Genomic DNA, 11970 nt, shown 5'->3' on the forward strand with positions numbered 1-11970 from the left:
TTCCAATAGTCCCTTCTTCCTCTACATCCCAGGATCGATGCAGGAAGGATAGTGTCATAAAACTATAAATCCCATCACCCTGTTTACCATTTGCCCCCTGCCATTTGTGCACTCCTATTTCTTCTTCTCAGACCCCATACATGATTCATACATACATTTCAGTATTCAATACCCTTCAATATTCGATGCTTAGGTCCTTTTCCATAAACCACACAAATCATGGCAGAACCATGCCTATGGATTCTGACAATGACTCAACATTGTGATGCGGCAGCTAAAAAGGCCAATGTGATTTTAGACTGCATCAATAGAAGTATAGTGTCTAGATTCATGTTGGTGAACCTATGGCCTGCGTGCCACTTCTGAGGACACTCTGTGAGGGCATGGCAGCTACCAGTGGAAGGGGCAAGAGGTGTGGCAGGAGCGCACATGCGCACATCACCCTGCTCCTTGTACCATCCCAGTTTGTCCCTGAAAAACCAGAGCACAGCAAGGAAGCACGGAGAGACACATGTGGTGGGCCTACTCCTTGTTGCAGCCTAGCTGTCCATTGTAGAACCAAGCCCAGACCATTGCTGTTGGCAGCCCCCCCCTCCCCAATGAGGTATTAGGCCCTGGGGGACGCCATTTTGTTCTTGCCCTCCTCTTCTTCCCAGACTTGGGTGTGTGTGCGGTGTGTCTTCATGTCTTGGAAATTCTTTCAAACAAGATTTGCTGTTTTCCTCCCTCCTCTTCTCCCCTTTTCTCAGTTTTCCTTCCCTTCCCTTCCTGTCTCCCCTTCCCTGCTGGCGTCCTACACGTCCTCCCTCCCTTTCCTCCTCTTCCTGTCTCCCCCTTCCCTGCTGGCGTCCTACATGTCCTCCCTCCCTTTCCTCCTCTTCCTTCTCTTCTTTTAATAATAATAATAATAATAATAATAATAATAATAATAATAATTCTATTTCCCACCTCTCCCAATGGATCGAAGCGGGATTACAAGCATGAAACCACAATGACATCTAGATTACAATAAAATATCATCACTTAAAAATACAATTCAGGACAATAAAAACATCATCGAACATGCAGTATTACAGCCAAAAGTAGGATTTTCTTTAGGTTCTTCATAGAAGATCGGGTGGGTAATAAGGAGACCCTGGTCTGGGGAATTTATCATTAGCTCAAATAGAGTAGCGGCCTCTGTCCTATGAATACAAAGGTAGCCAAGGTAATAGGTCAATGGAGACAAGTTTTCTAGAAACTGAATACTGTTTGTTATTCACACACACATAAGACAAGCATTCACTCACACAATCACCCAAGAACTCAGGGATATAGTAAGTTAGCGTTGGATGGATAACATGAGGCTTTCTAATGGCAATATTCACCTGTTTTGGCGGTGCTCCAGGTCCAGATTGATGAAGACTCAGAAACACGGAGGGGAAGGAAGGGAGGGGAAGTGAACTGGAACTATATCAGAATCTGACCGACATGAAGCCTGTCTGGATTCTAACACAGAACAATTACAAAAGATTTGAGGGACCTTAAATAGGCAAAATCTTGTCTCAGGAGAAGAGATGTTTCCATATTTCAAAGCAAAGCCAAATCTACATATTAAAGATTGCTTGATCTATAGAAGTCTTCAAGGTGAGAATGGTCATCCAAGGTGAGAATGTTTCTGGCCTGGCAAAGCATCCTGGCCATAAATCTGCCTCAAAGGTGTGAATGACTCTTTTCTGTTGGCAACTCCTATCTGGGCCTCTTTGATCTATGTTTCAATAGCGTACGTGACCTGTCCGTCTTGCAGTGATGGAGAACTCTATGTCAGGTATCCCATCAGGCACTCTGCAGAGGGTCATCAGAAGAAAAGTCATCCACATTTAGGATTTTAAGGCTCCAATGCTGGTAACAGGTGGGTAAGCCCACCGGAAGAGATCTATCTTTAGTGCCTTCTTGAAGGCATCTAAGGTAGTAATAAGGCGGATCTCTTCTGGCAAGTCATTCCATAATTTGGAGGTTATGGCGGAAAATGCTCTGTGGGAAGTTGTTGTTAACCTAGTTTTTGCACCCTCTAATAATTTCTTCCCAGATGTCCTGAGAGTGTGGGGCAGATTGTGTAGGAAGAGGCGTGCCCTCAAGTAACTCAGGCCCAAGCCATATAGGGCTTTAAAGGTAATAAGCAACACTTCGTATTGGGCCCAGAAGCTGATCTGCAGCCAGTGAAGAGGTTTTAATATTGGTGTTATGTTCCAGTGACCAATCTGGCTGCAGCATTTTGAACCAATTGAAGCTTCCAAACTTGGTACAAAGGCAGCCCCATGTAGAGCGCATTACAGAAATCTAAACGAGAGATTACTAGTGCAAGTAACACTGCTTCAAGGTCCTTTTGGTCCAGGTTGGCATATCAACCGAAGTTGGTATCAAGCATTCCTAGCCGTTGCATCTACTTGAGATGACAACTGCAGAGACAGATCTAGGAGTACTCCCAAACTGCGAACTTTGTCTTTAGTCCAGGACAGGTTGGCAAACTTCCCTGCCTGGGCCTAGGGATCCTATCACTAGTATCTCCGTTTTCTCTGGATTAAACCTGAGTTTGTTTTCCCTCATCCAGACCGACTCAAGGCAGGCATTCAGAGGAGAGATGCCATCTTTGGTCACTGCAAGAGTCGGAAGCATAGAGAAACATATTTGGGTGTCATCAGCATACTGATGACACCGCGCCCCATGTCTCCAGATGATCTCTCCCAGTGGCTTCAAGTAAATGTTGAAAAGCATGGGGGACAGAATGGCGCCCTGGGGAATGCCAGATGTCAGCTGTCTTTTACGAGAGCAGCTGTCCCCATCTGGAATCTGCCCAAGAGGTAGGAATTGACCCACTGGAGTGCAGTGCCCCCAATACCTAACTCTCTCAGGCGTTCCAGAAGGATACCATGGTCTATGGTATTGAATGCCGTGGAGATGTCCAAGAGCACCAGCAGGGTCACACTTCCCCTGTTGATGCCCAGACGGAGAGCATTGACTAAGGCGACCATGGCGGTCTCAACTCCGTATCCCGCCCTGAAGTTGGTTTGAAATGGGTCTAGATAATCGGTTTCATCCAAGACAGCTTGGAGCTGATCACCTTGTCCTGGTGCAATGGATGGCGCAAGCTTGTTTTTTTCTGCTCCAGAGAACAGGACCCGGAACAATGGATGCAAGTTACAGGAAAAGAGATTCCACCTCAACATTAAGAGGAACTTTCTGACAGTATGGGCTGTTAGACAGTGGTGGAGTCAAATGTTTAATCTGATTTTAAAAAATGTTTTCAATTGATAAAATAATATAATTAATAGTTTAAGTACTTACAATTAATGAAATGATACAATTGGTACCTTAAACCTCGCGAAACCAGGGATAAGAGTGCTTTCCACTGAAATGAATGGCATCTGGCAGAGATTGACCATTCAGTTCTGCTGGAGGATCTAGAGAGATTCCTAGAGATTCTCTAGGCATTTCTAGGTCTTCCGGTGCAACCCTACGGACAATAACCTTAGAATCATGCTTGAAGACATAGACAATGCTTACAGATAACATACTTTTTCGAACATGGGTAAGTAAAAATGGAGTTACTGGTGCCATACATACAGAGGATGTACTGTACATTATTTAATGGGAAGAAAGGTTTGTTACAATGCTAACACTTAAGCAGCTATATTCCTAAGAATGACATGTGTGTTTTGTTACTATGCATAGGCTAATATTTTCAGAATCAGATGCCATGTTTAGTTTTTGTCATTAGATGTTCCTTAATATTCAGGTCTGGTCTCAGGAGGAGGATGTAGCACTTGGGAATAAAGATGCATCCCAGGAGCCCAGCGCTGGAGGCCAAGATGGAGAAGATCTGGGCGGCCACCATGTACTTTCCCTTGGTGCTCAGGTAGGCAGGCACAAAAGAGATCCAAACGCTGCAGAAGACCAGCATGCTGAAGGTGATCAGCTTGGCTTCATTGAAAGCCCCTGGGAGCTTCCTGGCTAAGAAGGCCACCGTGAAACAAATGGCGGCCAGGAAGCCCAGGTAGCCAAGAGCACTGCAGAACATGGCCACAGAACCTTGGTTGCATTTGAGGATGATTTCTCCAGGCTGGGAGTACATATCAGAGTCAGGGAAGGGAGGATAGACCCCAAGCCAGATGGAGCAGATGAGAAATTGGACAAACGCAGGGCAAATGACAATGGACTTTGCAAGACTTTTCCCCAACCATCTCCTTGCATTGCTCCCAGGCTTTGTGGCCAGGAAGGCCAGCACCACAGTGATGGTTTTAGCCAAAACGGAAGAGACAGCAATTGAAAAGATGAGGCTGAAAGCTGTCTGTTGGAGAAGGCAAGCTCCTTTGCTTGGCCGGCCAAGAAAGAGGAAGGAGGACAGGAAAGAAAGAAGGAGGGAGAAGAGTAGAAGGTAGGAGAGGTCCCGGTTGTTGGCTTTGACCAGTGGAGTTTCATGGTTTTTAATGAAGATTCCTAAGACAAAGCAGGTGGTTAAGGATAAGAAGAGGGCAAAGGAAACCAGGATTTTCCCCAACGGTTCTTCATAGGACAGGAAGGTAATGGCCTTAGGGACACAATGATTATGGTCCTGGTTTGGGTGCTGATCATCTGGACATCGGGTGCATGTGTCTGTATCTGCAAAGATGAAGAACCAAAAGAGTGATTTTGGCATTACCTGTATCTGTCCTCCACTGGATCACTTAGAAGATCCTTTATTGTAACCAAGAACTGTCATGTCTCCAGTCTACTATACACTCCTTTCTTTCTTAACCCTTCTAAAGAGACAGTTCCCCTCCCTCCCAACATCACTTTGATTCTGACCTTTGTTTGTTACTGAGGCACAAGAGAGATCCTGCTTCTATCTGCTGAACACCATTAAGAAGCCATCTTCATCCCACAGTCTTTAAGAATCAGTAAATCATGGGAAACAACTCTTACCTTTCTGGGCAGAGAAGGTCCCTTCTGGGCAGGGAAGACAGTCATAGCAGCAGATGGGCTCTCCTTCCTGGACTGCCTTGTGCAATCCGGGTTGGCAGCTTTCCACACACCTGGCCTGGGGCAGGCTCTACCCATGAAGAGAAGGAAGGGCAAGGTTGAAGATGTTAAGGTAGAACTGGAGGGCAATGAGTCATAGATCTGGGAAGGGAAAACAGTCTCCAGTTCCCAGGTAATCTGGCCTTCAGCTTATATGTAGCTTTGAGTGAAGAGGACCAGCTCAGGTCCTTGCTGGTCATTCTCTCTTTCTCACTCAGACCTACAGAAAAACCCATTTTCATTTGGCAATGCAGAAAAACATGGACAGAAGATATTGAGAGATGGCAACGAAGTTCTGTGCCCCTACCCTTCAGACTTAATCTATTTGGATGCCTTCAGATGGGAAGGAAAGTGAGCCAATATCCATGGTGGAAAAATGGATTTGGCTGGAGTTTTTGGAGTGGTGCAGAGAGTTGGATGAGAAGGAAGGGCAGGCCCTACCTTTAGGCAGAAAAATGGGGTGATCACTGCTTTTATGATAGAGGGAGGGTTGGAGTTCTGGGTTTTTTAAATTGTAATTTGTAATTGTTTGATGTTTTATTTATATTGTTGGAATCCACTTTGATTCATTTGTGAAAAAGCAGAATACAAATTATTATTATTATTATTATTATTATTTCCCTTGCATTGGAAAGGCAGCACATTGTTCAGTCATTACTTTTTCATAAAATCATAGAATCGTAGAGACCCCAAGGGCCATCCAGTCCAACCCCATTATGCCATGCAGGAACTCTCAGTCAAAGCATCCCCTGTCAGGACCATGGTAAATAGGTCTGTGAAAATGACATGGATGTGGCCACTAGGTGGAGCTGTTGTGCAAGTTATTTACAGCTCTAGTGGCAGCATTTCAAACAGTGCATCAATGGAATGTTGATGCAACTGTCACTGAGGGAGAGTGAGACAGTTGGTGCCTCTGAGTCGGTTGTTACTGGTGTCAGTTATGACGGTTGGTGTTAGAGTAACGGCATCTCTGTTTGTTGTTATGGTTGTTTGGTTGGCAAAGTAACTTATTTATTAAAGCCCTCATGTAGAGTGAAGGCTTGAAGTGCTCTTGTCATTATTTCTCAAGCCGGGAGCTCAAGGCCGTTTCCAGTGGAGAAGGACTATTTTCCTTCTTAGCCTGAATACCTTTGCAGACATCTCCTCAGATTCCTTCTCCCTGGCGTCTTGTCGACGTGGTTCAACTCTGCAGGTGGTCGTGGTGGACACAATGCGTCTTTCTATGCCCCAACATGCCTGACAGATGGCCATCCAGCCTCTGTTTAAGACCTCCAAGGAAGGAGACTCTACTACACTCCAAGGAAGGAGTGCGTTCCACTGTCGAACAGCCCTTACTCTCAGGAAGTTCCTCCTAATGTTGAGGCGGAATCTCTTTTCCTGGAGCTTGCATCCATTGCTCCGGGTCCTAGTCTCTGGAGCAGCAGAGAACAAACTTGCTCCCTCCTCAATATGACATCCCTTCAAATATTTAAACAGGACTATCATATCACCTCTAAACCTTCTCTTCTCCAGGCTAAACATCCCCAGCTCCCTGAGACTTTCCTCATAGGACATGGTTTCCAGACCTTTCACCATTTTAGTCACCCTTCTTTGGACATGCTCCAATTTCTCAACATCCTTTTTAAATTGTGGTGCCCAGAACTGCACACAATATTCCAGGTGGGGCCTGACCAGAGCAGAATACAGTGGCACTATTACTTCCCTTGATCTAGACACTATACTTCTATTGATGCAGCCTAAAATCACATTGGCCTTGTTAGCTGCCACATCGCACTTTTGACTCATGTTCAACTTGTGGTCTACTTGGACTCCTAGATCCCTTTCACACGTAGTTTCGTTCAGCCAGGTGTCACCCATCCTATATCTGTGCATTTTATTTTTCTGCCCTAAGTGCAGTACCTTACATTTCTCCATGTTGAATTTCATTTTGTTAGCTTTGGCCCAGCTTTCTAGTCTATTCAGGTCATTTTGAATCTTGATCCTGTCCTCTGGGGTATTAGCTATTCCCCCTAATTTGGTGTCATCTGCAAATTTGATAAGTGTGCTCCCAATTCTGTCATCCAGGTCATTGATAAAGATGTTGAATAGCACTGGGCCCAGGACAGAGCCCTGTGGGACCCATTGGTCACTTCTCTCCAGGATGAAAAGGAGCCATTGTTGAGCACCCTTTGGGTTCGGCCGGTCAACCAATTACAGATCCATTTAACAGTTCCTTTGTCTAGCCCACATTTTACAAGCTTGTTTGCAAGTATGTCATGGGAAACCCTGTCAAAGGCCTTACTGAAATCAAGATATACTATATCCACAGCATTCCCTTCATCTACCAAGCTGGTAATTTTATCAAAGAAAGAGATTAGGTTTGTCTGGCATGACTTGTTTCTCTGAAACCCATGTTGACTTTTTGTGATTATGGCATTGCCTTCTAGATGTTCACAGACTCTCTGTTTAATGATCTGCTCCAGAATCTTTCCTAGAACTGATGTCAGACTAACTGGACGATAATTGTTGGGATCCTCTTTCTTCCCCTTTTTGAAGATGGGGACAACGTTTGCCCTCCTCCAGTCGGCTGGGATCTCTCCTGTTCTCCAGGAGTTTTCAAAGATGATTGCCAATGGCTTCGATATTATATCTGCCAGTTCTTTTAATACCCTTGGATGTAGTTCATCTGGTGCTGGAGACTTAAATTCATTTAGATTAACAAGGTATTCTTGTACTATCTCTTTGCTTATTCTATGCAGAAATTCCCCTATTCTGTCGTCTGCTCCATTATCCTCAGGTTGAGCACCCTTTGCCTTTTCTGAGAAGACTGAGGCAAAGAAGGTGTTGAGTAATTCTGCCTTTTCTCTGTCTTCTGTTAGCATTTTGTCATTTTCTCCATGCAGTGGCCCTACTCTTTCCTCATTGTTCCTTTTGCGGCGGACATATCCAAAAAAGCCCTTTTTATTGTCCTTAACCTTTCTAGAAAGCCTGAGTTCATTCTGTACTTTGGCTATTTGTTTGAATTCACCTTTGGTGATTTCCCCCTTTTTCCATTTCTTATACATGCTCCACTTAAAACTTAACTCAGTTGATTTTTTGTTAATGAAAGACCCTGGGCTTGTGTTTCTGCAGAATAGAAAGGTGGGGGCAGGGAGACTTGTATGTAGGTTAAAGGAAGACAAGATCACTCTACTGCAAAAAAAACATCTGGAGCATTTCATTGGTTAAAGGTTACTGAATCATGGGAATACAATAGTTATTATTCTCTCTTATTTCTATCAGAAGTGTAAGTAACACAGAGAGAGAAACCAACATTTACTCCAAAGAAAGGGAAGGGTATTTTGGCTGAATGAATGCCAGTCTTGGCTGAAGTTTCCAGAAAAAGTAGGGGGGGGGGGTGGCTCATGATGGGAATTATGTTGTCACGTTTAATTATTATAATTACTATATAGCAAAGAAGGGTTTTATTTTTGAATTGTTTGTACTTGATTTTAACTTCTACTGTGTGCATATGGTCCCTTGTTGAAAGAAAATCCTCCATCATAATTAATAATGAAGCAGCGCATTTTTATGGTTTCTTGAGACATCTCCCATTTTTCTCTCTCACTGGAACTGTTTGAAATTGTGCCTTCAATATCTCCCTTTTGAGAGACACCTATCCGTCCTCATCTCCCTTCTTTTTTAGTATTTCTGAAAATGGGATCACCCTCAATATTTCTTTAAGTTTACTGAAATCTGTTCTCCTGAAGTCTAGGATGCATGTCTGATTCTGCCTGGCTTTTCCTTTCCACTGTATAACAAACTCCAGGAAAACATAGTCACTTCCACCTAAGGATCCCACCACTTCCACCCCATTAACCAAATCATCCTTGTTGGTTAGGATCAGATCTAAAATAGCTGACCCCGTTATTGCCTCTTCCATCTTTTGGACAATGAAATTGTCTTCAAGGCAATTTCCACATTCCAATCATGAGACTCATCCCACCAGGTTTCAGTGATGCCTATTATATCATATTTGCTTTGTTGTACTAGGAGTTCAAGTTCATCTTGCTTATTTCCCATGCTCTGTGCATTAGTGAAGAGACATTGCAGACCATGGGTCCCTTTTACTTGCTGCCTGTGCAAGTTTTTTTGCCTCCCACTGCTGGGTCCTTGCACTGTTTGCCTTGTTTCCTCTGTGTCAGTTTGACTATTTTCGCCATCCCTTTCGCCTTCCTTAATATTGTCTCCCTTCCCCTCGGAACTCAGTTTAAAGCTCTCCTGATCAAGTTCTTGAGACTGTTGGCAAAAACATTTCTTCCAACTGGCGTGAGATGCAACCCGTCTGTTGTAAGAAGTCCCTCCTCATGGAACCGCAGCCCATGATCGAAGAATCCAAATCCTTCTCGGCGGCACCATCTGCGAAGCCAGTTGTTCACATCTGCTATTTTCCTCTGCCTTCCTGGACCATGCCCTTCAACTGGCAGAAGAGACGAGATGACAACCTGTTCATCCATTCCTTTCAGCTTCCTACCAAGCGCCTTGTAATCCCTTCTAATGTTCTGAAGGCTGTGTCTTGCAGTATCATTGGTTCCCATGTGGACCAAAAGGAAGGGGTATTGGTCAGTAGGCTTGACCAGTCTTGTCAGCCTCTCTGTCACATCACGGATCTTTGCCCCTGGAAGACAACACACCTCTCGAGACATCTTGTCAAGCCTACAAATCACTGCTTCTGTACCCCTCAGCAAGGAGTCGCCCACTACGACCACACGCCTCCTCCGAGGCTTAGCAGCGACTGTTCCCTCGGGTGGGACTCTCAGGCTCCCCTGCTCTGTCCCTGAAGTCTGTCCATGCTGCTCTTCTTCATCCTCCTTGATAAGGGAAAGAGCTTCAAATCGATTCTCTAGCTTCAAGCTCCCAGAACAATCCCTTGTTGGCCTACTTTTCTGTGTGACATTCCTCCAGCTGTCTGTCTCCTGTGAATGTGAAGTGACCTCCTCTGCCCCAGCAACTAGGGTCCTAATATGCTGAAAAGGACTCCAGCTGCTATACTTTCTCCTCCAAGAGTGCTGCCAACTTGCACTTGGTGCATGTGAAGTTCTCCACAGCTATAGGCAAGAAGGCAAACGTCCTGCAAGTGTTACAGGTGACTGCAGCAGTTCCCTCAGTGTCCATATTGAGAAGTCTTAAGTAATTACTGAAACAGGACTGTGGGCTTCCTCCAGCGTTAAGGTCTCTGATGACCTGGCCTTTTCACCAATCTCTGGCGGTAAGCTCAATCAACTTAGCCTCTACTATAGTTCTCCTAGGATGAAAAAAATTCTCTCCTTCTCCTCTCTGTGGCAGGAAGTGCTCTGGAAAGGCTCTGGGAGGAGTTATATAGAGCTAGTCTGCTAGCGCAGTCCCCTAGTGACTCACAGAAGCTCCACCCCCTAAACAACAACCACACTCTCCACTCAAAATGGCAGCCCAGCTACTTCTTTCCTTCTCTTCTCTGTGGCAGGAACTGCTCTGGAAAGGCTCTGGGAGGAGTTATATAGAGCTAGCCTGCTAGCTCCCCCTAGTGACTCTGCCCCCTAGTGACCTTTTGTTGCAGAAAGAGCTGTTTTGTGCCATATATAACTCTAAAACTGTCCCTCTGGTGATGTGTAGACCCTCCATACCAAATTGAACGCTCCCCTTTCCGCACCTGGTTCATCCCTCTGAGCCACAAGAGGGCACTCTCCTCAATCTTGAGGTTTTGGGCTGCTGATTCTTGCCTCTTCAGACTCCCAAATTTCACTCCGGCAACTGAGCCATTGGGCCACACTACTGTATTCCAGATATCAAAGTTGGCAGCCAGTTCCCCATCTCCATCCAAGTACACTCCATCCATGGACACATTGTAGACCCCAACATTTCTCAGGAAAGGGTGAAGCTGGAAGGACAAAGAGAAGTCTTGGTTATCTTAGCAAAATCTGTTTTGGTTCTTGCACGAGTCAGGATCAGGAGATCCCAAAGGCAGGATCAGCACATGTTCAGTGGATGAGTGCTTTGGCAACTTTTAGGATACTATGTTAAATAGTGCAAGTGAATGGTCCTCATTCAGTTCAGATTTCTCCCAGGTCTCCCAGGGTGTGAGACAGTAATTCATGTCTTCAAATAAAGCCACATCCTTGAGTCACATCCTTCCAATTTTCACTGGAGTTCCTGGGGAAAGCAAGTCTGCTCAGGAGTCATCTCTTGCTCTTGGTGTATGAAAGGGTCATGAAAATACAGGTTAAAATCCCTCCTAGAAGACCTGATTCTGTGCCAGACACAAGTTGTGTTTCCAAAATCTAGAGGGTCATTGGTGGGGAAGGCACTGTCCCATCACTGGGGCAATGGTTAGGCCTCCTCCCTCCCAGTTTACCTCTCAGAACCAGATTATTGTTGGCTGGGGGATTCTGGCCCAGACAAAACAAAAGGTAACTCTTCCTAGCAATAGATAGGTTAGTGATGGAAAAGGACATACCTGCCATGATTGTAGTTGGGGAAGGTCTCGCCCATCTCTCCTGCCCACTGTTGTCATTCTCTTGGGCCTGGATGAGAAGGCGGCATGCAAAGCTTGTCCCACAGCCAGGACACTATAGTAAACTTGGTAGCCATCTTCCGTCACGCGGAGTTCCAGGACGTCCAGAGGGAAATCCTCTACCTGCTCACACCTCCTTCGGCCTTTCACAGAGAGCACAGACTTTGAATAGAAACAATTAAATGCATTAGCCAGGTTCTGGTTATAGGTGTGATCATTTTTGAGCCTCATGTTCATTTGGATTGAGAAGTACAAGAACCATTGGCTCTGATGGAAATGTAAAGGGTATCTGGAGAGGTTTGAGGTGAGGTCCAGTGAGGCTGTGATGATCCAGACTTTCCCTTCAGTTGACTTTAACATATTTTCAAACAAACGGGTTAGAAAGTATATATTTCTAAATAAAGAGCGAGTGTCTCCATAGAAAA

The 11970-nt window shown here is 45.0% G+C and overlaps 1 protein-coding gene across 1 annotated transcript; it reads right to left on the reverse strand.

The window, feature by feature from the left end:
- Positions 1-3727: 3727 nt before the first annotated feature.
- On the reverse strand, positions 3728-11735 carry LOC149278142 (vomeronasal type-2 receptor 26-like). Its single transcript, XM_089502388.1, has 4 exons — positions 11489-11735; positions 10683-10912; positions 4942-5066; positions 3728-4638 (listed from the first exon to the last, which is right to left on the reverse strand). Exons 1-4 carry the CDS (start codon positions 11543-11545, stop codon positions 3728-3730), a joined length of 1323 nt encoding a protein of 440 aa, XP_089358514.1. The 5' UTR covers positions 11546-11735.
- Positions 11736-11970: the final 235 nt, after the last annotated feature.

The sequence above is a fragment of the Sceloporus occidentalis genome, unplaced genomic scaffold (genome assembly GCF_023333645.1).
Source record: "Sceloporus occidentalis isolate IW3139 unplaced genomic scaffold, rSceOcc1.0.p SCAF_201, whole genome shotgun sequence".
NCBI classification, from domain to species: domain Eukaryota; kingdom Metazoa; phylum Chordata; class Lepidosauria; order Squamata; family Phrynosomatidae; genus Sceloporus; species Sceloporus occidentalis.

Coding starts and splice junctions, on each gene's coding strand:
- LOC149278142 (XM_089502388.1), bottom strand. CDS start 11,545: ATGACAACAGTGGGCAGGAGAGATGGGCGAGACCTTCCCCAACTACAA. Junction 10,913..11,488: donor CCCAACTACAATCATGGCAG/GTATGTCCTTTT, acceptor TTGTCCTTCCAG/CTTCACCCTTTCCTGAGAAA. Junction 5,067..10,682: donor CTCAGAGGGATGAACCAGGT/GCGGAAAGGGGA, acceptor TCATGGGTAGAG/CCTGCCCCAGGCCAGGTGTG.